Source organism: Larus michahellis, chromosome 3, assembly GCF_964199755.1.
Source record: "Larus michahellis chromosome 3, bLarMic1.1, whole genome shotgun sequence".
Classification (NCBI taxonomy): domain Eukaryota; kingdom Metazoa; phylum Chordata; class Aves; order Charadriiformes; family Laridae; genus Larus; species Larus michahellis.
The window spans coordinates 13,708,510-13,734,103 of record NC_133898.1 but is presented as its reverse complement, the minus strand read 5'-3'; the positions used below and the strand labels follow the sequence as shown (position 1 = coordinate 13,734,103).

At 43.0% G+C, this 25,594-nt stretch overlaps 2 protein-coding genes across 7 annotated transcripts in view; both read left to right on the top strand.

The window, feature by feature from the left end:
* KIZ (kizuna centrosomal protein) overlaps positions 1-7,777 on the top strand; it is a 50,403-nt gene extending 42,626 nt beyond the window's left edge. For 5 of the 6 annotated variants that reach the window (XM_074578683.1, XM_074578685.1, XM_074578682.1 and 2 more), the window contains 2 exons: positions 5,629-5,672; positions 7,528-7,774. In XM_074578683.1, coding sequence (XP_074434784.1) covers positions 5,629-5,672; positions 7,528-7,631 — 148 coding nt within the window. In that variant the 3' untranslated portion in view covers positions 7,632-7,774. Of the gene's footprint in view, positions 1-5,628; positions 5,673-7,527 lie in introns of all 6 variants that reach the window. The other variant, XM_074578681.1, reaches the window with a different exon arrangement.
* A 4,791-nt stretch (positions 7,778-12,568) lies between these two features.
* Positions 12,569-25,594, top strand: part of XRN2 (5'-3' exoribonuclease 2) — a 51,000-nt gene continuing 37,974 nt past the window's right edge. The window contains exons 1-13 of the mRNA XM_074578679.1: positions 12,569-12,820; positions 19,185-19,312; positions 19,394-19,505; positions 20,712-20,823; positions 21,943-22,001; positions 22,081-22,170; positions 23,285-23,357; positions 23,457-23,507; positions 23,854-24,011; positions 24,436-24,510; positions 24,609-24,742; positions 24,837-24,894; positions 24,986-25,093. Coding sequence (XP_074434780.1) covers positions 12,581-12,820; positions 19,185-19,312; positions 19,394-19,505; positions 20,712-20,823; positions 21,943-22,001; positions 22,081-22,170; positions 23,285-23,357; positions 23,457-23,507; positions 23,854-24,011; positions 24,436-24,510; positions 24,609-24,742; positions 24,837-24,894; positions 24,986-25,093 — 1,398 coding nt within the window. The 5' untranslated portion in view covers positions 12,569-12,580. The remainder of the gene's footprint in view (positions 12,821-19,184; positions 19,313-19,393; positions 19,506-20,711; positions 20,824-21,942; positions 22,002-22,080; positions 22,171-23,284; positions 23,358-23,456; positions 23,508-23,853; positions 24,012-24,435; positions 24,511-24,608; positions 24,743-24,836; positions 24,895-24,985; positions 25,094-25,594) is intronic.

Here is a 25,594-nt window from a genome sequence, read left to right as displayed (position 1 = left end):
TAATACACACAAGCTATAAAAGATGCAAAGAGATACTCTTAGCACATTTATACATGCTCATTTCACTATTATGGTACTGGAGACGGGAAGAATTGAGGGCTTTCATATTCGGTTTTTCAGTGCATGTCTTCAGTGCATGAGACTTAATAGAATCTGATGTTTATTGTATTATAAATCATGGGGAAGTAGGCAGATCTGCAACAGTTTATTATTAAAGATTCTTTCAATGTAAATCTTTTTCTGCCATTGTATTTCCTACAGCAAAATCATTTTGTGGTTGAGTGGGGATGAAAGGCATAATGTACGAAGGAGTGAGTCTTAATAGGAAGCTGCTCTCTGAGTAAAGACCACTTGTTCCCTTTTGTTCGGAGGTGCATGCCAGAGCTTCCTCTTCTCCCGCAAATATCATCCTGCCCTACGTTTAGCTATAAAACTACTTTTTCCTGGCTTCATTTACTTTACCGAGGGAATATTTACACGCACGGAGATGCAACTTTTGTTTGAAGAGTTAGTGTGTTGCACCAGAAAAAGAGCGTGTTAAATTATGCGATTACTTGGGGGAAAAGGTATCAGAAGTCAGGACTGAATCTCTCTGCGAGAGCGGGCAGCAGGCGATGTGTGTGGCATTTCGTGGTCCTGTAGCAATGGATGCAGCCAGTGGAGGTCACTAGCTTTCTGGGTAATTCCGAATATTTTGATGCAAGCAATTTATTTTTCTTTGACTTGTTTGCGCTGTCTCGTTTCAAAATAATCTGGAGATTAAAGATGCGTTATCGACTGAGAACCAAAAACAATTTTAATTTGTCAGCACATAAATGCGGTGTAAACTATTTTAAACTTCGATTAATCTGTTTTCCGGAAGTAATCCGGTCTGGTCTCCGAAGGCTGCTTTTTTTTAGTAGACAGCCACCTTTACCAAACACAGATGTAATGATACGCAAATAAAAATTGGCAGATTATAATTCATCCGCTTAATTATTCTCGGGGGCGATGTTTAACACCAAGCCCGGCGCAGAGACGGGCTGGCCATCGGGGGGCACTCGGGCTCTGCGCAGCCCAGCGCCCCGCATCCCCCACCGCATCCCCTTTTCAAAACCCATCCCGACATTGCTGACCGGGGGAGACGGCCCGGTTTGGCTGGGGCTCTGAGGAGAGACTCCAAAGGTTTGGGGCTGGGAGTGTTCAGGAGTTTCCCGCGTTTAGCAGGAAATTTAGAGAAAGTGGCGTAGCGTGTTTCCAGCACCCATGCATGAGCGCATACCTGATTGTCCTGTACTCCTGCCGTACTTGCAGTTGTCAAACCACTTCTGTGAGAAGCTGACTGTAAATTCAGGCACGTTTTTCTGACCTTACAGATATTTCTGTGAGTCCTTGTTTCCTAAATCTTACCATCCAGCTGTTGCAGAAATAGTAACATTGCAGTGCGATGCCCTGTGAATACTGGTGGGGAATGGTTTGTGAGGAGAGGCAACATCTATCTAAAGATACTGCCTTTGTAGTACAGAGGAATTAGATTTTATTTTTGTGGCCATGCCCTGTGCTTTTCCAACATGGTTTCATCACAGCGCTGTGATGCAGTCTTTGTGTTAGTGGTTTCTCTAGGCGAGAATGTGTTTTGGGTCTTTTTTTTTTTTTTTGTTCAGCCTGGTATATCTAAACAGAGAACAGTCTTAAATGTAGCTCGATACAGATCTTTGTATCCTAAAATAAAGATCACTCTGTTTGCAGTGTTAATTGCTTAAATTCAATATTATTACTCCAATTCTGGCATGATGAACGGCTTTGTTAGTTTATCCTGCCCTGGGCGGGGAATACTTCCGTGATGCCCAATTTCTAGTAAACGATCAGCAGAAAACGATAGAGCCGTCAGGCTTCTGCAGGAACTGGCAGGAAAGCGTACGATCAGGGGCGATACCCGTCCGAGACTGTCACATCGGAGCCACTGCCACGGAGCAGCCTGGCTTTACTACCACAAGGCGTTCAGATGTTTTCGAAAAATTCTTTTTAAAAATGGATATGCAACTCCGCATCCTCATTTATTGCTGGGGAGAAGCTTCGTCGCTTCCCTCGCGGAGGGCTAACAACCACCACCCAGTGAAAAAGAAATGCTCGATCTGTTTTCCGTGGCGTTGCTGCCTCAGTAATGCGCGTGCAGGACAGAAGCGCGCAGGCTCTGAGCCTCTCACAAGATTAGCCAGAGTATCAGTGTTCCCGGGGCCACTGCACTCCGCATTTTGGTTATTTTTCTCATAAAATCTGGCATTTGGGTGGTGTGTGTGTTTTGTTTGGTTGGTTTTTTTTCCTCTTGGTGCTTGGGTGTGTTTTGTTGGTTTGCTGTTGTGTTTTTTCCCCCTTGATGATTGCGTAGTTTTCTTTGTCTTCTTTAAATTATTATTATTATTTAGCAAGTGGGTGTCTTTTTTTTTTTTTCCTTGCTGTTTGGCTGTCTTTTTTCACTTGACACTAAAACACAGAGGTTCAACAGGTGCTTCAGCAAAAAGATACTCAGGCTAAAGCAAATATTTTCTGCTGTTTTTCAGTGAGCCGCCTCTATTAACTTGACTCTTGTTTGTCTGCTATTTTCCTCTTAATATTAATTTTCTTCACAGAGGGCAAAATATTTTCTTGGAGCTTTTTCATTTCTTATTGTTGCAGCATCTTCAATACAAGAAGCCCATTTCATCAGAGTAAAGGGGAGATTAAAAGACCCTTTGAAGTTAAACTGGTTTGGGTTTTTTCTTTGTTAGAGCCCGGGTTCAGTTTGGAATTATTTTAGGGAAGAAGCAAATGTGTAAATGGATATCGAAGGGTCACAACGGGGGATTAGTCGAGGCAGTGAAACTGGCCTTACTTCATTTATACTCCTAAAATTTCTCCGTGGAGGTCTGTGTGGTTATTGTGTGCTCGGTATACCAGATGATAACTTTTATGATTGAATTTACCGATTTCTGAGTGCGAACGTTTTGCAATGTAGAGGTCTTCTTGCATCTTATCAGCCTTGACTAACACTTCAGACGTAATTCAGGAATTTTTATTCTCTGTTATAAAGCTATCTTGCAGCGTTTTCCACGCTTGGTTTGGCGGGGCTGCGATTTCCGATCTGGCCTTTCTGATGTCCTAGCTCCATTTTTCCCTATCTCCCCAGGCATTCTCTGTGCCGACAGCTTTCATGCCAAGCCTTTGCTGACACCCTGTTCCACGTCTCTCTCTGTGTGGACTGCTGTGTCACACTAGCGCCCAGCTCCCAGCCTGCAGCGCTACGACTCGGTGCTGTTCTGGGAGTGAATCCTACTCTTGGGTGTGGTGGATTCACCCCGGGAGGATGGACCCCAACAAATGGACGGGTTTTGGTAGAATACAAACATCTGTCTTTCTCCCTCTGCTGTCAGCATCGACTGTTTTCTCCATGAGAGGCTGGGGCAGAAGAGGGAAGGTTTCCAGACCTTCCTGCAACCATTGTGGTCTTTGTCCACCACAACTTCTCCATGAGACCACTGGCCTTCAGCCGGATCTGTAGCACCTTGCAGTGCTTTGAGTTGTGTAAGAGGACCAAGCCACCCGAGCCCTGGGCAGTTTTCTACTGGTGGTCCTGCGCTCCATGTTGTGCGTGGTGGTCCTCAGCACGGCAGAGGCTCTGGGCCCGCATGACCAGCCCTCTCATGTTTCATCTGGGCTTGAACTACAGAGAGACGTGAAGCAAAAAATCACTTGTAGGGACTGCCTAGCATGGCTGAATAACGAAATCCCACACGCCTCCCTTGACAATGGGAGACGAAGCAGCAGGCAGTGGAAGCGGTAGCTGCCAGCTGCCTCATCTTGTTTTACTGAACTACTTGAAGATAAAATGGTTCTTGTGCAGTCTGCCACAGAAGTCACCTCTCAATTTGTAGCTCAGCAACAAGTGGTTTCTCGCTCTACACCCGGGGGGAAAAAAAAAGAGTTGCATCCTCTTGAGCACATTTTTATGGGCTAAGCCTGGGATGCGTGGAGCACCTCCTGGGAAATGCTGAGGGTCGTGAAATCTCACCAAAGTGAGCAAGAGTTAAGGGCGTACAGGGTATTGCAGGACTCACCCCAGAGGCTCTGACTTAAAATACTTGCCGGAAATACCGACGAGTAAATGCGTTTGAAGGAGAAGCTGAAGCGTAATGCAGCGTAGGGTTTGACTCCGAATAAAACGGAAAGGTGTTTGGAGGGCACGCTAACAAAGTGTCAGATAAACATTTAAAGGCTAACATTTTAAAGTTTGGTTTTTTTACTTAAAGAAATAAGTTAATAATTAGTTATGTCACTGTTAATATTCCACTAGTACTGTTACTTGTTACTAATACTTAGTTTGGCGTCTTAGTTGAACTTTAGCTATGTTTAATATCCTGTTTCTGGGAATTTTTGTATATCTGCAAAGAGGGAGGTTGCGTGCTAATGGCATTCACAGCTTGTAGAAACGGAATATGATGTAAACAGTATGAGCTCTCTCTTATTTAAAAGGAAAAGTTTCTCTAATATAGGTAGCTGTAACATAGTGAAACTTTTCCCCTGCTTTAAGTTTAGGTTTCCAGCTGCAATTCCACGTTCTTACTGAATACAGTGGTATAAGGCAAGCAGTGACTCATCTCTACATATTTTTCTTTCGTATCTCCTTCACAAATGCCTCCATGATAGTAGTTAGACTATTTTTAACTCCCTGCTTTAAACAGTTATGTATTAGCTGCCGTGTCTTTAAATGAAATGCAGCCAATTGTATGAAATTTTTGACAGCTGATTGAGTGCTGTTTTGACTGCGGCAACAGCTGCGAATTGCAGGTTGACATTTGCTTATATTTTTACTAGTTCGCACAGTAATGTCACAAATATCTCCTATTTGATCCTCCCTATTAAAATCAGCTGAAGCTTTATTTTTAGAGCTTATTGCAGGATTGTTAATATAACAGTTAATTCTCCTACATCATTGCCCCAACGCGATTATTTCACAGCACCAACACAATACGCATGCTACACACAAAAGATCAAAATGATTCCAGCTTGTTTGAGAGATTCAAAAGGGCCTGTGATGCTCTAGACACAAGAGCAGTCATTTAACAGAACGGAGTCGCAACTGCATATACATCAAGGTAGATCAAAGGCAGCCGGGAGATTGCACATTTACATAGGGACGCGGAGGATGCTATGGGAACCCAGTAGCTGGGCTGGAGAAGTACACGGGCAGGAAGGGGAATAAGGAAGTTCAGTGAGCATCAGTGGGGGGTGCTTTTATTTTTGTTTGGATTTTTTCTTTACTTTCTTTGCATTATCTCAAAGGCTGCGAAAGATAGAGGGAGCTCTGATCCTTTGTAGCCTTAATTCACTACTGGTGTAAATCGGTGCTGTTACCAAGGAATGACTCCAGTTTGCACTGCCTGAACATCTGGACCGATGTCCCTGCTGCATGTTAATTTCTCCACCTTTTAAACGACATAAAGGTGAAGAAATCAGTGATAAAATAGTTATTTAAAAAAAAAAAAGTAGTTACAGAAGTTACAGACTTTTTTTTTTAAACGATCTGACAGGTTTTTTTTTAAAAAAAGTCAACTTACATTCTTTTAATTTTGTGACGTTATGCTGATTATTTGAAATCTGTCTCTTCTACAGGACTGAAACCAGGAAGGGAATGGTAACTGCTATAAAATCCAAAGGTAAGAAACAAATGTTACGCTACTTAAAATCGATGTCTTTGCAAGTGTAATTTATATTGTAGAAAACCTCCAAGAATAACACTATGGAACTGTGTAACCTATGAGCATAAGGAGATGGGAAAGCGTAGAATTTCCCCTGCCTCAACACAGGAGCCAGCAAACAGCTGATGATGACAAATTCTGGACCAAAGAGGACGTGTTTCATAGTGCGTATGATGTGGAGGGAGTAGCGATCTCTGCTTCAGGGTTTAAATCAAACAGTAGCAAATAGCAGGTAGGAGAAAACCCAGAGAAGGGAAAAGCTGACGTTTTCTCGATCTTCCATTTGAAAGAGGGGTTGCAGAAGTGGGTGGGCAGCAGCACATGCATTTGCATAGTTACACCAGGCAGGCATGCAAAGGTGCTTGCGCGGCCATGTGTGTGCATCGGGAACAATTTTTTTTTTCCATGAGCAAACAGGCTTTCTTTTAAATTGGTGTTTGGTTCCTGCATGTTTTCATTCTCCTCTGCGTTTTATTTTCCTTTTTTAACCGCTGTAAGGACCACTGGTGTCTGAAGTCACCTCTAATGGAGCCTCCCATAAGCGAAGTCAGCGCTGGGAGCGGGGAGCTCTTTGCCTGAAGCTCAGCTTTAGGTGCTGTGCAGCCCAGAATGGTACAGAACACGTTTTAGAGGTGTGGCATCTGAGCTGACTTAAGGATGCCATAAATGATGGCTGCTTTGGTGCCGTCTGAAGGGTGCTCTCGCATCCCCACCCTGTTTCCTTCTCTGCTAGGCAGTTTAATTTTTTGGAGCCTTTGGCGTGTTCAGCCTCTTCCCAGGTGTTCAGCGTGGGGAGCGAGCACAGGGCACAGCCGGCACCACTCCGCCATTCCTGGCCGAGCGCAGACCTGCAGTCCAGGGGGCCGGGGATATAGGATGAAAGATGCAGCTGCTGCATTTGTAGATAAGATGTTTATATAGCTTGTGCCATCAAAAGCACCGAACACATTAACAGCGCCTCAGTCGAACAGGAGCTGAAATTTCTGTATGAGGGATGACAGCCTTCCTCTCTCCTGCTGCCTGAATCCCGATTTCTGAGTCTTACACCTCAATTTGGGGCATTGCGGCTGTTGCGCTGACTTTGGACAAACAGCAGCCCTCTGAAAGTGGTTAGGAACAGGCAGACGGCGCAGTTCTGTGAGTGACTGTGGGCTTGACTTGCGCTTCCTTGTGTGCCATGCTTTTTGCTCCCCCCCCCATGGGTCAAGTGAATTTACATATTGAGGAATCTCTCAGGGACTCTGAATTTAAATGTGATTCTGTTTATTTTAGTGAAACTGTTTGCTAATTCCCAGAGCTGTCTGTTAAAGTCATGCAGTTGTTCGAAGTCAATCTTGCCTGTACTTGATCCTGTCTCAGAGTGGTGATTTTTCATTTGTGACATCATTGCCATTTTTATGCCAACTCTGTGATGTCATGCTCCGATTGTGACTTCACCGCAGGGTCAAGTAGAGGAAGAAAGTGGAACATAATAGACAAAGCTGTAATTCAAGCAGCAGCTGGTCAAGTAAATTGCTTGGAGTGGAAATGTTCTCTCCAGCTACCTTGAGGAACAATGAAGTGGGACATCTGAATGAGCCCACTGTTTGGGCACCGCAGCTCCATTATCGGAGACCACGAACGTGTTGACAGCACGCTGGATCGGGAACACACGCACACCTCGGTCTTGCGGTCTTCGTAACTCCGACCTGCTCCATAAGCCGCGGTGTCTGTCTGCCTCCAGAGAGCTGTAAAATGATCATGTCTGTGACATAAATGACAAAAACGGGGAAAAGATTTTTATAGTTATTTCTTTTTTTCTCCTCACCCTCAGCTTTCTGGGGCGAATCTGATGACAGCAGCTCCGAGATAGAGGCTGCTTTGCGCCCACAAACTCACAGCACAGAAGCAGACGAATTTGATGACTTCTATGATTAAGATTCCCCAGCTCGCTTTTGGGAAGAAATAAACAGTATCATCTTGTACATATTGAGAGTGCCACTGCCTAAAGTGCAGCTCATCACTTTATAGTCAAAGAAAATTTAAATACAAAATAAATATTACTTGGTACTATGCACGGCCTCCTTGTACGTGTGCTTTTTCTTAACTGCTAAGTGTTTTCCTGATCTGACGGCAATCCTGCCCCATGAGGCTGAGCCTTTTTGTGATATATTTGTTTTGGGGGAATAAATGAAGACAAGTCCTGAGACATCCACTTGCTCAGTGGATGTGACAGTGCTCATCTCTGAGCATTATCACCTCAGAGGGCGGGGGCTGTCTATAAAACAACCTCCTCCTCAGGGGGGGAGCTGGATCCCTCTGTATAGTGTCCTGTCTCTTTGTTACTGGGGCTGGGAGCTGCTTGTCCGCAGACCCCTGCTCACAGCGAGCATCTCCTGCCCGGTGCCAGCAGGAAAGGTGCAGGACCCCCGTGATGGGTCACCCTTCTGCATGGCAGGCAGGAAGAGGCCGTCGCAGGTGAGGAGTCAATCAGCAGCAAGCTGGAATTGACAGCGGTATTTCACGGCCAAATCGGCCTGGCCTCCGCTTTACTGCAAGCTGCTCAGCAGTGCCACTGCCTCTCACCAGCCCGGCTGCTGCGAGTGCAAAGACCATCCTCTTCGGACGCGTGTATGTATTCTCATACTTCCACTACAGAGCTAGATGTGGTTTTGAAAAAAGCAGGCAAGCATTCTGGGTATGCATACATATGCTACTCAGGGCGGGCTGGCATGTTTGATCTTTATCTTCTTCTGCAACAGATCAAGAAGAAGAAATGCATAAATCGTACATTTCTAATTCAGCACATTTTGGAACAGAGCAGCATTTACATGTGGCGAGCCTCAGTGATTTTCTGCTTTTACTTGCTTTGTAAAATCCATGCCGGCATTGCTGTATGGACATCACAGTAATTGGATGACTCTAGGAGCTTCATGCATTTTTAATTTTCTTCTTTTAATTCCTTTTATCTAAAATTAAGTTCATTAAACATGAGATTTTTCTTTCGAAGGGAGAAACCAGGGGACATATTAAAAAAAAAAAAAATCTGTTCATAATTACGATAAGTTCAAAAGCAAAAAACAGCACCCCAATTAAACTCTGCTGCAAAGCAGTACTGCATCTTTGAATACAGGCACCGATCTTGGGGCCCAGTCCATCAAAACCAATTTTGAAACGGTAACAAAACTCAGTTTAATAAAAAGAGCGTGTAGTCTGAGACGAGTTCAAGAATATGAAATCAAGGTTTGCAAGAAGGCCTGAAAATGAGAAGAAACCCTTAGTACAGATGTCTGCTGGCTTGCTTTTAATCCCGTGGTTTTCTGTCTGACGTTGGCAATGGTGCAGTGTTGAATATTCCAACAACTGGATAGTCAGCTGCGCGAAGGATGGAGCTGGATGAGTGTGTGACCAGGGCTGATGTCATGTGAGACAGCTGGACTTGACTAAAGGACTAAAGCTGGACTTCACTGAAGGCTCTAATGCCCTCCCCCACTGCACTGGGCTTTCCACGTCCCTTCAACCACAGGCTATTTTGGATTAAGGCTCCTGTGATCCCTCCCTTCAGAGGAGGGCTAGCTGATACAGCCTTGGCCAGAAAAACAGCAAAAATCTCCCCCTCCTTCCCACTTTTTACCTGCTGACTCCCCGTGTCCTGTGGGACCACTGCCCCACAGAGAAGCCCCTGTGGTGTGTGACAGGTAAGTTGGTCGAGGGATGGGAGGTGCACAGAGAGGAGGAGCAGGCAGCCCATGGGGACCATGGGAGGTCTCCTGTTTCCCAAAGCAGCAATTCCCATGTGCCAAGTGATAGCACAGGCCGCGCTAGGCTGCTGGAGAGGGTGGTGCAGCTCCTGACTCTTCATTGCTATGACCAACCTCAGTCAACACTCGGCTATCAAAGCCTCAGGGGGGGAATCGAGGAAATCGCAGGACTGCCCTGCAAATTGTGACAGTGGAAAAGAAAATCTGCAATGCGACAGCAGTAGGACCGGAAGGGCTAGCACCCATGGTGCTGCTGCTCTGGGTGGACCACCAGATAGGTTTAGGGGCTCCTCGGTAGTCTTCTCCTAGCAGCATGTTACTGTCCTTTGTGTACTGCAGGCTCAGTGTCACCCAGGAGACTTGTAGCAGAACCAATACCTGAACCCACCATCTGAGGGCTGGTGCCTGGGCTATTGCTCCTTGCTGCTTTTTCCTGATCATCCCTAAGCCGCGGTAATTCATTCCTGATGGTCCTAGCCATCTGCTAAGCGTCAGCTCACCAGTATGTCGCACCACAGACAGACTATTGCTACGTGATTTTTCAGTGAATGTCAGACCAAGGTTCATCTGGAAAAAGTCTCTCTAGCAGCCTGCGCAGCTAAGTAATATTGCATCAAATCCACAATGCCTTTGTAGTTTTAAGCTCTTCCTGAGTGATTCCGGGTTCTTGATGTCAGCCCACTTTATATCTCCTTGCATGATACAGGGCGCCCATCAGCAATCTTTGGTGCTTTCCATTCCCTCCGTCCAGCTCAGCCACAGACATGCAACTCATGACAGATGACAGATGGCTTTGGGAGCTTCTGCTAAGGCAATATCTCTCTTTTGGTGTTTAAGCGATAGCCGAGTTCCTCCAAAGCATTATTTATTATACACTTATTGTGCGCAGACTCATTAGATGCAAAACATTCTGCCAGTCAACTTTACTCTGCTCCTTCACAGCTGTCATACTGGCAGCCCGAAGATGATGACAGATGATGCTGATGGACAGGGGGACTGTAATCAATACAGCCTTAAAAGATTTAAATCAGCATGCCAGTCATCTATGGAAAATACTGTAACGAAGCCTTCCCGTATCCCTGCTGCGTATGTGCAACAACTTGGTGCTACGTTCTTTCTTCACGTGTCAAATGCACGCAGTTGTGAGGTGGAACTTGAGCTCGCACCCTGTTCGTCTGCTGACAAACACCAGTTAGCACATAGGGGCTGACAGAAAAATGCCGGTTGAGTGCGCTGATCTGGTGAGCCGAAATGGAGCCTGTGTGGGCAGGCTGCCCTGTCTCCGAGGCCCTTCAGAGAGAAGCGCAACACGCAGAGGCGGTGGCTGCATTTGTGAGAGCTCAGGGAGTGGAGAACCGCTCATGGGGAAGCCAATGGAGCTGGCGGTCGCTTCCTCCAGAGAAGGTCATAACTGAGAAAGGAGCTCATCCCTGCTCCAAGTCGGACGTTAGGCAGAAACTGTTACTGCTGTTTGTCAACAGGATTATTCTTCTCCAGTGGCAGACTTCTGCTACTGCCTCCTGCGCAAGAAAAGACTTTTTAGTTTGCTGGTGCACACCTGGCATAAAAGCAGCCCTCCCGCCCAGCTGCCCCTGCCTTCCCCATCTTGTCCTTAAAAAGTTGGGCTTTCCTCTAGCAAGTACCAGGCAGGCTCCTTCACCGAGGGTGCCAGGTCTTAAGTTTCTGCAGCATGAGTTTTGCTTTAGGATATTTGTAAGGGTTTGGGTTTTGTTTTGGTTTTGATTCTTTTTTTTTTTTAAGCAAAATGTAGATTGACTTTTCAAGGAAATGTTTGTTGCAGTATTAATTTTTTTCAGCGCTTGTTTATGCAAGTAATTATAAGATAAGATGATCATATTTCATTTGCATTTGCTAGTGCTGCTGTCTTCTGTTTTCTTTAGCATTATCAGAAAAACAACTGATTGCCCATCAATACAAACAAAATGTTAATACTAAGCTGTCTTACTCTATACTAAATTCCAGGAAGAGAAGCAGTACAATAGGAAACTTCAATCAGGGTACGTTTTGTAAGGAACAGATAAAGGACAATCTTTAGCTGATACCACAGATGTGGTGCCAATACAAAGTTGCTGGGGAAATTTATTCAAGTCACAGATTTTATTAAGAGGAGTGACAACAGAAAATGGCTTAACAACAGCTAAGTGAGGCTAAGAATAATGAGAACTACAATATTGGGTTAATTTGTTCTACAGCAAGGTAGCAAGGTTCCTCTCCCCTCCCCAAATCAGCGGCGTTGACTCAATAAGCACTGCTGAGATTTTGTTATTTTTGTTAATGATTCCCAGGCTGCTTTTTCATGTCCTCGCCCCCATCACTGCCCTCCTAATGAAGTTGGTGTATAGTGACAGGACACGGCAGAGCACAAAATCTTCCTTGTGTTAATCCTGTTTAATATCTGAAGGTTTAATTCCATTTGAACATTGTCAAACGGCTAACTTAATAGTATTTGCTTATGCAACGGGCAAAGCGATGGGACGGGGGTTCTTTACGCTGCCTGTTGCGACCGTCACGCATCTCACCAAGCCATTTCACACTCGCTGCTCCTGCCAGCGTCCCCTCAGCTCCCGCTGCCCCTCCGCCCTCCTGCCAGCGCCCTCACCATCCTTTTAAACTGCTGCCAACGGCTCCTTTTCTCCTTCCGAAGGAGAAAAGGCCTCTTTGCAGCGCCTCACCCTTCAGTCCCATTTCTCTACTGTGGCGGCAGGCTGACAGCATTAGCTTTGGTAGTGCAGCCATGCCCTGAAGCATTTTGTCATGCCTTCTGCCTAAATCATCCCACAGGAGCGGGAAATCACCCCACGCTGGAAAAGCTACTTTCATTTTAGCAGGGCTTTCTCTTAATTGAGGGGAAGTTTTGACACAGGACCCCATCTGAGAGCAAGGAGAGCATGCAGTGCTACCTCAGGCGCCAGTCTGCCCTAAGCTTTTCCCTTCAGACTGTCACCTTTGTGCCTAAGGAGCCCCCCCAACACATTCAAGGGACCGCTGAGGCCGCAGGCCCCTCAGGACAGGGTAGAACGAGCCCAGTCCCCCTCCCCGCCGCCTCTCCCCTCACGCCGCCGTAGCGACCCCGCGCCTGCGCGCTCTGACGCGACCGCCTCTAAGATGGCGGCCGCGCCGCGTGCGCCTCACGTGACCGCATCCCCTGCCGCCGCCGCCGCGGGCGCGCGCCCTCCCCCATGGTGCCCCGCGCTGCCCTCTGCCCCCGGAAGCGCTGCTCGTCGCCTCGCCCGGCACCGCCGCCGCCGCTCCCCGCGCCCCGGGCCCGCCATGGGAGTCCCGGCCTTCTTTCGCTGGCTCAGCCGCAAGTACCCCTCCATCATCGTCAACTGCGTGGAGGAGAAGGTGAGGCGGGCTTCCCACACCGCCCCCCCCCCCCGCGTCCCGTCCCGTCCCGTCCCGTGCCGTCCCGTCCCGTCCCGTGCCGTCCCGTCCCGTGCCGTCCCGTGCCGTCCCGTCCCGTGCCGTCCCGTCCCGTCCCGTCCCGTCCCGTGCCGTCCCGTCCCGTGCCGTCCCGTCCCGTGCCGTCCCGTCCCGTGCCGTCCCGTCCCGTGCCGTCCCGTCCCGTCCCGTGCCGTCCCGTCCCGTGCCGTCCCGTCCCGTCCCGTGCCGTGCTCCCCCCTCCCGGGCCAGGCCCCCTCTCGGGGCTGTGGGCACGGGAGAGTGAGGGCAGGAGTGGGGCGTTTGAGAAGGAACTGAGCTGGCCTTCGTAGCTGCGCTTTTTTTTTTTTTTTCCCTTTTTTTTGGTGAGATTAAAACGATATCTTGCTGTGCGGACACTTCCTTGGGCTCTCGTTCTCCACGTATTTGAATACTTCCCAGTTGTGCCGCTTTCAGATCTTGCTCGTTATTTTTGTCAGTCTTTTCTTTCACGTATTAGTCTTTCTACAGCTTCCTGCTTTACTCTGGTATTTTATTTATTTTTTTTTAAAGCGTCCATCAACACAGGATATCATGCTTGAATCCAAGACTTAAAACAAGTCTGTAGTTGTGCTCTTCGGCGTTGAGCAGCTTCAGCTTTTTATTTTGTCTCATTGCTGATATTTACTAGTGTAGGATAGTATAGGATAAACTCCCTGCACAAACAGGGAGCTGGTTTTTCCAAACACATCCTCTAAAACGTGGCTTTTCACAGCAATAGGAGATGCTATTTGGTGAGGACTTAGTCCCAGACTAGTTGGTGGGCTCCACAGGTGGTCTTCACCAACCCACCTCTTGCCTGGCTGGTCACTGCCTTCAGCTTATGTTTGTCGTCCCCCTGGCACCAGCACGGAGGTCTCTGCGGTTATCGGGGGAGCACTTCCTAGGAAGTAACGCAGCTGAAGTAGCGTTTGTTGGTTTGTTTTTGCCTGGCAGGTTCTCAGATAGGCTGGTTCTTTTGTGCACGTCACTGCAGCCGTGTGAATGCTTGTGCCATCCTAAGGGATGTGGTGGGAGGTGGAAGGTGACAGCGAGGGTGGGGATGTTGCTTCAGCAACAGCACAGGCTCACACAGGATTTCAGTAGCTGCACTCCGGTAGCTTTACAGTGCAGTGTACGTGCAAGTTATTCTCTTTGGGGCTAACTTAGCCAAAGCTTTTCTGAGCAGACAGACTCTTGAGTTCGTGCTTCCCAAACTGTTTTTCCTGTACGCTTTTCCAAATATTTTGTGTCATCTTTTGTCAGGATGTACTAGCTGGGTTCTGCTCTTTGTCGTAAAACTGTTTTTAACTGAACGTGTTACGAACATTTAACACGAACTGGTTTTGTTCGTGTCCCGGCTGCTGAGCATGTGCTGCGGCTTCTGCCTTTGCGCAACCACCTCTCCTTCCCTGGGAGAGATGTGCCTCGCATTTGGGAAACACCGTACTGTGAAGGAGATAGAAATGTGTGGGCAAGGTAGAGAAGAGAGTGAAGTGATTGAATTATGTATTGATACTGGGCTTTTTTGATCGCATGTATTACCTGCCTGCCTTCAGGAAGTTTTCAATGTATGCAGGTGGCAGGCGGATCAGTTTTAGTATTCAGTTCTTGTTACAGGCTGGATGTTTTTCTGTTTCAAATTCAGGTTGTGAAACAGACTTGTAGATTTGGATTAATCAAATGTTACACACATAAAACTGTGAGTTACTGTTTTGCTTTATTACCATTGTAGTTTCAGTTAGCCTCTCTTAGCATGAGAGAAAAGTAAAGCTGATTTTACCTGTAGCTGCAAGAAGTGAATTTTTTACTCCAGTGGATAGATAAGATTTGAGGATTTGCTTGCCTGGGGGAACTATTATAGAAAAAAGTGGTTTGTGGGTTTACAAGTATAGTTTATTAGCTGCTCATATGAGTGCTTACTCTGGAATAAGCTGTTAGTAGCTAGCAGCGATTGTCCTGGTTGCTTTACCAAGCTTGTTTTTTGTGTCTCTTATATGATCTTTTCTGAGTAACCCTCAGTTTAGCGGGCTCTCGGGGATAGTGTGTCATGTTTGCATCTGCCAGGGTGAAGTGGGTGGCACGGGTATTGGGGGGATTTAGAGAATGACGTGTCTCTAGCAGTGCAGCTATTGAGCGTGTGCCTGTTGACGCATTCGCCTTCTCCCGACTGTGTATCTTTGGAGTACTAACGTCTGAAGGTGTGTGCACATATCCTACCCATTGTCTTCCACTCACGCTGGTTGGTTTGCATCATCCCCATTTCATCAAAGTAGGGAACTGACAAAGGTGAACAGTTTGGTCTTTTGCTTATAGTCAGCGTCACAACTGGCTGCATGGTCCAAGCCTTTCATTCACCAAATCTGCCTTTCCTTCCTTACATCAAAGGTTGACTTGAGTGAATGAACATCCATTCCAGCCATAAAGTTAGACTGTGGGGACAGCAGATCGGTCAGTTATCTGTCACATTTATGACTATGCTGATAAAATATCCTTAGTGCTCAGGAACAGCAAAAAGCCCACGAGGTGAGGTTTAGTTGTGACGTTTTGAAGCAGTGTTCTTCTGATCAAAAGGATGCAAATGGAGTTTTGACGATATAAAGTAGATTCTTTTACACCTCTGTCTCTACTATAAATGGATGTTTTACATTTTAGTCTTATAAGCTTGTCCAGCTGTTTCTGGATAATGCTTTAAGATCTGTGTATTTAAAAGCAGTCACGATTTAAACTGCAAGTATCTGCAATCTGTAACAATTACAGTTTTCTCTAAGAGCTGAAGGCTTATCTCTTTTATCATATTTGTAAACACTTAGATTAATCTTTATTTAACCAAAACTGCTCTAATGTTTGGGTAAAATAAAGGTTTGTATAGTCTCATTTTACTGGGTTTGGGATTGTATGTCCTTTTTTGTGTGTTTAATAATTGAGCTTGTAACAACGAATGTTCTTTATTAAAAGAAATGGGGGAAATATGACAAATTCCATTAGGCCAAGTTAGATTTACCTTAACTGAAGTCTCAGATCTTGATGTCCTCATCCACGTTGCTTTCTTCCAACTTAAGAGCACATTGCAATTACAGTAAGGACAGCACATGGATAAATCATATTCATTACAATTTTTTTATATTCAGATCTAGTCATAAATTTGAGAGCTGACTAGGACAGTGGTGAGAAGCTGTAGTTTGTCTTACTGTAGATGGATTTAAACTTCTCTCACGATGTAATCAGCTCTGTGTGTATTTTAGGATTGCTTATAAATCTCTCTAATCAGAAATTTTATATCTCCCGGTAGCTTGTCTCTCTGAAATATTAAAAAGTTGATCCTTGTTCTCTTACCTTGCTAGATTATTTCTTTTTCTTAAATCTGATTAATCTTCTTCTTAAGCTGAGCAGGAAGAATAAGAGGAAGATCTTGAAGATAATATGAAATCCAGGAGAGAATATTCTTAATCAAATTCATAAGAATTAATAAAGCGCAACTAAAGTATCGTATTTGAAGATCTATTTTCAATGGTTTCAAAAGAGGCTGTAGATTAAAAGTGAACAGTTTAGTTCTATCACAAGAGATATCACTCCCAGATACTTAAACCTTTTACAAGGCTGTTACATTAAAAATCTGATAGGTTTATGAGGATGTAATGGTAAAGTTGCTGACATAGTGGTATGCAAATGAGAACTGAATGGCTTTCGAAGCCATCTAAAACAGATCATACTTATTTTGCTTTACCTTCAAGACTGAAAATAAGATCTGTGACGGGGGCAATTTTATTTCCCATATCACATAGTTGTAAGCCTTTGATATCTTCTGAGTCACAGTTAGCTCTGGCGAGAGGTTTGATGAAAGATCAAGTAGAACACAAGGCAAGCTTCTTGTCCCGTTATCTGATATAAACCAGAGCAAATGCTCTTCTTTTAAAATTGTAGGTCTTGGTTGCCCAGAGTAACTTTATTAAAACTGCAAGCTACAGTACAACGTTTGCACCTGACAATTAGTTTCTGCTAAAACCAAGTGATTTGTGTGTGTGTGTTCTGTAAAATTCAGTAAAAGAAGCCAACGGTGGTCAAGATTTCATCTCTCAGGATTTGACTAATTTGGATTAGAAGAATGATGCGAATTAGCAGAAATTTTATGTGTTTTAAAGAAGTGAAATAGAGGGACTTAGTGTTCGATTATTTAAAAGGGACTTCACAAAATTGTCCTGAAATAATTCCGTACCTATAACTGTGGAAAATTTAAATACCAAGTAAAACGCTGCTTTGCTTTAGAGGCTTTCATTTTTGCGTTTTAAGACTGGGATAAGTTCAGCTAGTTCTGCTGCTACTCCAAGCAGGAGAATCATAAGAAAGTCAATGGTACGATGTGTAAAGTGTTTGGGGTTTTTTTTCCTTTTGAATCTGATAGTTTGAGCTCTGTACTAGAGATGTGGGAAACTCATTTAATGACTAGTAGGTAGCAAGCCTGCAAATGTAAGTTCAGAGGAAGTGCTTGATGTTGTTTCACAAGCTACCAATAAGTTTCACATGAGTGAAAAAACCGGCACTTTCACATTTTTCTGTCCTGTTTTATGCAATCGTGTGATCATAGCCTTTACGTAATAACATGACATTCTTTTTTTTTATTTTAATTCGCTTTATGCCAAGCTATTCGAGAGTATGCTTCATTCTAACTTTATGATATAACCTTTTTCCAGTCATAATTTCTCTGAAAATTCATTTGACTTTTTCTTTATCAGCTCATGTCTCTTCCCTCACTGGTGCTGTTGGTGTTTAATTCAGTGGTTTATGTGTTTGCCTGGTGGTATTGCTTTGAAAGGGAGAATGCCGAGTTGCTCGCGGTCACTATAAGTGTCGCTAATTGCCTTTGAGCAAGCTAAAAAAAAACCCAAACACAACAAAACAAGAAAGCAAATGTATGGTGAGGAAACAAAATCGAACGTGGTGTGATAATCCACCTTGTAGAGGAGCCACTCTTTGAAACGATCGCCAGCGTTTCAAAACTGCTTGCTTTAACAGCTTGAGAGAAGGGGATGACTTTTTTTTTTTATATAGGTATTATAGTGCCAACTGCAGTCTCTGGGGCTGATTAGAGAGACTGTTCTGTTCACCTAGATAGTTACTTATCATTGACATGACAGTGTATGCAAAATAAAGTGGTAGTATTTATTACTTCCAGTTCAGCTGAGATTTGTTTTCTTTGTGCTTCTGGATTTATCTCGTGTAGCTTGTTGTAAGCATTCAAGAACATCAAAGAAGTACAGGAACGCCGGTGGCTGTAGGTGGTTTAGGGTGATTGTAGTTTAGCATCAAGTTTACCATGTGCGCTGTGGCCTGGGTTTCATGGTCATTAGGCAGCAGCCTGGCAGAACAAAAAGCACTGATGTAAAGGAAGTGAAGCATTATAGTCAAAAGTGTAGTTATTTTCAAAAGTGGGAGGTAAGGACTGCATTTTATTTAGTATTCCAAATATATCCACAGGCAAACTTGGAGGCAGAGGTTGAAGAGTTCAGGGTTTTGAGCATCTTGGTGCATTTGATAGTCACCAAGAAAAGTAGTACATGTATACCCAAATTGGAGATTTGTCTGGTGGGATCTGAAAGGATCTCATTTCTTTGTGTAGAGGAAGCTGGGAAGAGCCCTCTTTCTAGTTAAATCTCGGTCATCCTTGGCTCACCAGGATGTGCTGATATGCTTTGGGAAGCTTGTCATGCCATCAGCTGGGCTCCAATATGTCCTCAGCCACAGGTGAATCACTTTTACTGCCCTGCCTCCCCGTGTTGTCTATGTAACTTAAATGCTGGTTTGCAGTTAGAAAAAGGCAGAGGTGCAAGTTTGTTTGGGTGTGCCGCTCTGGGGAACTAAGTGTTTAAAGTAGGAAGATTTTGATAGTTCTTAGTTATCATGCTAGAGTTATAGCATCGTATTATAAACTTAGAAGTCCTGTTACTAAATTTTGAGGGAGTCAGGATGGCCCTGGTAGTAGGAGGAATCACTTTCTTGAATAATATGAGGTGTGGAAACTTCTTGTTTATAATACATGCTGATCAACAGAAATGAACCAACTCTGCCGTAACACATCACAATGTCTTCTAGTTGTGCTAGTATATAAACATCTAAAAAAAAAAAAAGTGCTATTTTAATAGTGTAAACATGCACTTTCATGTAATTAGGTGGGTAGCTTGTTGCTCTCTTTTATTCTACTTCCCTTGAAAAAAAATGAAGTTTTATGAGTCTGCACCTTAATGCCTCTGTGGGTTATTTGTGATACTTCTCTAATCGTGTACGGAAACACTTGTTTTGAATGTGTTCACAGGCTAAAGAGTGCAATGGCGTCAAGGCTCCAATCGATACAAGCAAACCGAACCCTAATGAGGTGGAGTTTGATAACCTGTATTTGGATATGAATGGTATAATTCACCCTTGTACACATCCAGAAGACAAGTAAGGCAATTTTTTTGTCTCTTTACAAATAGGATTTATTGATAGCACTTCAGAAGTTAAACTGAATGCTCTATGTTTTAGGCCAGCGCCCAAAAATGAAGATGAAATGATGGTTGCGATTTTCGAGTATATTGACAGGATCTTCAACATTGTAAGACCAAGGCGACTTCTTTACATGGCTATAGATGGAGTAGTAAGTATTGATGTATTTAGTTCCTTGTAAAGACTGTTTATAAAATTAGGGTAGATGCCATCTGCTCTTCTAAGGTGCTTTGGGAAATAGTTTTCTAAAATGAGAAGCTACAGGTAAAATGTACTATTAATTTAATTTTAGTGAGGGGAATTAAAAGTATTAATGAGTTTTGTTGTCCACGGGGCTATGTGAGCTGGCTAATGTAGTCTGTTGCAGTCTGAACTTTGCTTCTGAAAAGCAGGAAACATCCATAAGACAGTAACGCTCCGAAACTACTTATGTTCCTCCGTTCTGTGGCTTCGGTAATAATTTATGCTGCAGGCTGGGAAAGACCAGAAAACCATTTAAGCAGATACACTTAAAATGGGCAGTGAATGAATTGTGCTGTGGAATATTTCACAGGCTAGCCTTAAGGTGCTTTTGAAGCTTGTCTTCCTCCATACCTGATTCTCATCTCCCCTTGGTACCGCAGTTGGTCTAATGAAAGATACCCCCTCTTCTTAATAACTTTGCTTTACTGAGTATTTTTCTATCCAGATTGCATAATCCTACTGAGAGATGCCAAAATGGCCTAGCAGACTGCTGGTAGGCCTCTTAAGCTTTGGTTGTTTTTCTAGGCTTTTCAGTTTCTCAAAGGTAAAATGAGTATCATTAAGTAAAAAGATGTTTAATCTGAATTCGGGTGCAGGAATTCCTAACATACATGTGTCTATAGAAGTAATCCCAACTAAATGTTGATGTATCCTTTTAAAAATCCCAACATACCTGCTGTAAGTAATAGCTAACTACTGTCTGCGGTAGTATTTTTATTTTCAAAAGAGTTTCTAGTTGGAGAAAGGGTATGGAATGAATAATGCTTCCCAGATACATGTAACTCTATTAAGTTTCATTTATTTTGCAAGGGAAACTTTGAATCCTTGAGCATTGTGTGTTTCTGAGATGAGGACACAGCTGTGCCTGGTGCTGGCTTACCTCACAGGGAAGCTTAAGAGAGACCTTTTTAGAAACATGTCCAGCTCCCTGTGCTGCCATATGAGAGCTAGTGGTGACGTGAGGGAGGAACAGAAATCCCTGTTTCAGTTAGAGTTCAGGCTGATGCCTTGTTAAATGGTAATCGCAGACTGAACAATTTCAAAAGACTTCTCTGGAAAGGAAACGATTGTCCAGATGCAATAACTGAACCAATCATTATGATGCCTTTTTTAGGCTCCACGTGCAAAAATGAATCAACAGCGGTCGAGAAGATTCAGAGCATCAAAGGAGGGCATGGAAGCTGCTGAAGAGAAGCAAAAAATAAGACAAGAAATTCTGGCAAAAGGTAGAACTGTGGCCGTATCTGAGTTTTTTCAAGTGAGAGTCACCTTGTTTGTTTTGAATGCTTCACTGAGGGTTAGAAAAGGGATGTCTTGCTCAGTGGATATTTTCCTGTCCGTTACTAGGAGAAGGGGGGGATAGCAAAGCTACAGAAGAATGGATCTGTGTTTTCCAAAGTTAAGAATTAAGATAAAATATCACTTTTTTTCTTTTTCTGTTTCCTGCCTGAAATGAATTTGTGTTGAGTACTCTGAATCCTTTTAGAAAAAAAATTGAGCAGAAGAGCAGGGATAAACGTAGTAGTGGAAAACTAACCAAAACTCTTACGGAAGGAAGTACAAATCTGTAGGACTTGATGAAAGGAGAAGTTGAGCCTTAAAAGCAGGGATCAGATGAAAATCATGCTGTGCAGGAATAATGAACTGCGAGCAAGGGTAGTTACTTGACATTGGAAATCCTAAACTCAAAGTCAGTGCAACTTCCATGAGTGACATGACTGGAGTGAAAGGAGTGTGTGTAGCTGAAGCATGCTGTCTGGGCTGGGGCAGTTAATTCAGGTGGCGGTGCAGGAGGAATGAATGCTGTAGCCCAAGTGAGAGGGCCAGTGTGTAACCTCAGCAGAGATTAAAAAGGGAGGACAAAGACTTTCTTAACATTTCTTCCTGTAGCATTTCTAGACTACGAAGACCCTTTATGAAGCTCAGAGATGAGAGAAGTTGGTGTAACCCTGTTTGTGAGCCCAAGTGAATAGATAGTGGAAACATAGGGGAGAATATGTAAGAAAATAATTATTTCCTAATGTTTTATCTCATTTAGCAAGCTTAGTTTCTTTGAGATTTCTTTCACAGTCTTTTCACAGAATAGGTAGTGAAATCACTTTTCTGAAGTAACAACATCATTTGTAAATGTACTAATACTTTATTTTGAGATGGAGATAATATAATGGTAAGAACTGTTTTAATTTTGTTGTTGTTTGGTTTTTGTTTGTGGTTTTTTTTTAAAACAAACTAACTTTCAATAGGTATTAGTTGTTATCAGGGGAGCCATCTGGGTTTTTTATCAGGCAAACTGGTTTTAATGTTCCATATTGATTTATTTCTGTTAAATGTTTTTATTGCTCTAGGTGGCATTCTTCCTCCAGAAGAAGTGAAAGAGAGATTTGACAGCAACTGTATTACCCCGGTAAGCAATCTTGCACTTTAACCAGCAATTGCCACTGGCTGAATGATGGTTGAATTTATTTTCTTCCGTTACTTTTTAGGGAACTGAGTTTATGGACAATCTTGCTAAATGTCTCCGCTATTACATTGCTGACCGTTTGAACAGTGACCCAGGGTGGAAAAATTTGACGGTAAGTTTCACAGTTTCGTACTTCAGGAAAATTAAGGTGATCTATTAGGCTGGGTTTGGGTATGATTGAAGAGTATAAATTTAACAGATTTGTCTCATCTTCTGCCACTATGCTGTTATTCATAATGGGCCAACTTGTGCGTTCTGCTGGGGCTTCAGAGATACATTTCATCCTAATAACACAATCTAACGGAGCCATTTGTTTTGGTTTCATTTAAGAGCAATGAAAAGATTGGATAGTAGAAGCCACAATTTGATGTAATGGGAGACAGGGTTTTCCGAATGCTTTTTCTGCTTTTGGGGAAAAGCGTCAAGATACATTGTATATATATTCTTTTCACTGTTTCCTTTTTAACTGGTTTGCTATCTCAGCTAGGCTGCTTTTTCTCCTTTATTCTAATGATGGATGACAGGCAACAAAAATAATACATGTCAGCTTTCTTGTCTTTCTGGACTTTGAGATTCTGTCCTCCTGTTCCTCAACCACTCCACCCCTACTGAGTTTTGTTTCTGACAGCCCTGTGTTTGCTCTGTACAAGAGGGCAGAATAGTCAGTCTTCTCAGATGCAGCTCTCTGCTTTATTTTCCGTAAGTTGGCTGTTAAAGCGGTCTAATTGGAGGGCAATTGACTCTGCTTAATTCCCTCCATCAGACTTGAGTTTTATAAACGCTCATGTTCATCTGGACATCAGCGTAAGGAAGTGTGTAATTTGGTAATGTATCGGTGTATCTGCGAGTTTAGAAGATCTGAAGGGAAGCAGGCATATGTCTGCTTTATCTGTTAGTTCTCTAGTGCATGTTTTGATTACCCAGATAATTTAGGGGCCTAATAATTTGAAGGAAACTTCAAATACGTTAGTTAATGATGTGATAATTTCAGTGGTATTCGAATCAGTATGCCAACTTCATCCTAGAATTAGTAGAGAAAAACAAAGGTCTATTCATTGGTTCCAAACTCTTAAATATTTTCATTTTGCATCATAATATTTTAGTTGAAACTACAAATTAGGATTTCAAGTATTCGTAAGTCAGATTCAGTATATGAACGACGTAAGTTGTTTGGGTTTTTACTGTGGCAGCATAAATTGTTTACATAATCTGTAAACATTTCACAGGTTATTTTGTCTGATGCCAGTGCTCCTGGTGAAGGTGAACATAAAATCATGGATTACATTAGAAGACAAAGAGGTAACATTCAAATAAACGTGAACGTTTTGTTTAAATTAAGTCAGTAATAATATATTTTGCATGATTTTTATTGACTAAATGTCACTTTCTTTTGCATAGCTCAACCAAACCATGACCCAAACACTCATCATTGTCTGTGTGGGGCTGACGGTGAGTTCTCTTTTGCTAGCAATATGTCCTGCTAAGCTTTCTTGTGCTGTTTTCTGATTGAGTTGGACTATAGTTTTTAGGCTTTAACTTGTATTTGTGTAAATAATCCAGTGTATTTGTTAGTTTTTGAAAGCTCTGTGTAATAAATGTGGAAAGATCTAGCCCTATCCTTAGCTGAAGGGCTAACTTTCACTTAGTTGTGCTATCTGGGTGGTTTGTGGCTAAACACACCTGTGTGTTCACACTTGCTTAAGGTAGAATGTACTTAACTTTTTTTTTTAAAAAAAAAAAAAGCTTAATAATGCTTATCCTTCATTTTGTTTTATTCTTCTCTTTTGGTTGGTAGCTGATCTGATTATGCTTGGCTTAGCTACACATGAACCAAACTTCACCATAATTAGGGAAGAGTTTAAACCAAATAAACCCAAGCCGTGTAGTCTTTGTAACCAGATGGGTCACGAGGTTAAGGATTGCCAAGGTTTGCCCAGAGAAAAACAAGGCAAGGTAAGATTATTGCTATTTCTAGAAATTCTTTTTATCTATAAACTCATTCATATTTTAATGAGATCCTTGAATTGTTCCTGCTGTTCGGTTTTTGTCAGAAACATAATGCAAATTATATTACTGTAATAACCTAACTTTCCTCTTGTATTAATAAAAAAAAATTGTACTTTTGTAGCACAAAATTATTACGCCAAACCTTAACATCCTCATTTGCAGTGTCTTGTTGTGGTATTTTTTTCCGCTGGCAAGAGAAAATGATCAGTAACTTCGCAGAAATTCAAAGTAGCGAAATGCATGCCTAGCGTAAGAACTTGAGAAACTGTGCTTGTATACCTCTTAACTCCTCCCAAAGTAAGCCTTTAAAAGTGAGCTGATGAAACTTTAAGGTGAGCTTGGATGTAATGCAGCTTTCTTTTTATTTTAGCATGATCAGTTTGCAGACAGCCTTCCTGTCGCCGAACAAGAATTTATCTTCATCCGATTATGTGTTTTGCGAGAGGTATGTTGCAGCAGTGACTATATCTGCTTTATATACATTATATTTCTCAACTCAATACACAGTGTTTTCTAATGTCCTTTTGTGTGTGTGTTTTGCAGTATTTGGAAAGAGAACTCACCATGGCCAGTTTGCCCTTCACCTTTGATTTTGAAAGAAGTGTGGATGACTGGGTCTTTATGTGCTTCTTTGTGGGAAATGACTTTCTTCCTCATCTGCCATCTTTGGAGATCAGGTAGCTGAGAATATGTTTTCTTTTCCTGCAAGTATACCCACTGTGGTTTTAAATAGTAAGAATCTCATGCGTGCGTTTGTTTGTTTGTTTTTAGGGAGGGAGCCATTGATCGCTTGGTTAACATATATAAAAATGTGGTGCACAAAACTGGGGTAAATTTTTTTTGCTTTTTCTTTAAAAATATCTGGGTGTTTGCTACAAAAATAGACTTGTTTTTCAACTGTATTATTTTCTAATTTGCAGGGGTACCTTACAGAAAGTGGTTTTGTCAACCTACAGCGAGTCCAGATGATCATGTTAGCTGTTGGAGAAGTTGAAGATAGTATTTTCAAAAAGAGAAAAGATGACGATGTAATTTTTTTCTTAAATTCTTTGAGTTTGATTTTAGTCACTTGCGTTACTGTTAGACTGCGATGCTCCTTTAGTAGAATAAGAAAAAATACAGACTTTGTATCTTTTTGTTACAATCTCTATAATCTCTCCACATTCAAAAAGGAATTGCATGCTGCCAGTTGAACTGCCTGGGCTGCAAGGCCTGTTTTTCTGATTGTAATCCCAAGGAACAGCAAAATGAAAACTCTGTACGAGTTCTTTTTGAATAGCGGCTATGACAACTAAAGGGCAGATTGTTTTGTAATTTGCTGCAACATGTAGAAATGCAAGCCGTGGTGGCGTACTAAAAATGAATTCAAAGTGCATTCTTGCCTTGCAGTACCCCCTGCTCTTTGAAATGTGTCTGGAGATTCTTGTTCTTTTGGTCTCTCTCTGCAGTTTGTCTGTGGGTTGTTTTTGGGTTTTTTTCAGGCATATTCCAGTTTATTCATTAAGTGCAGGGGAAGAAGCTCCTTGTGA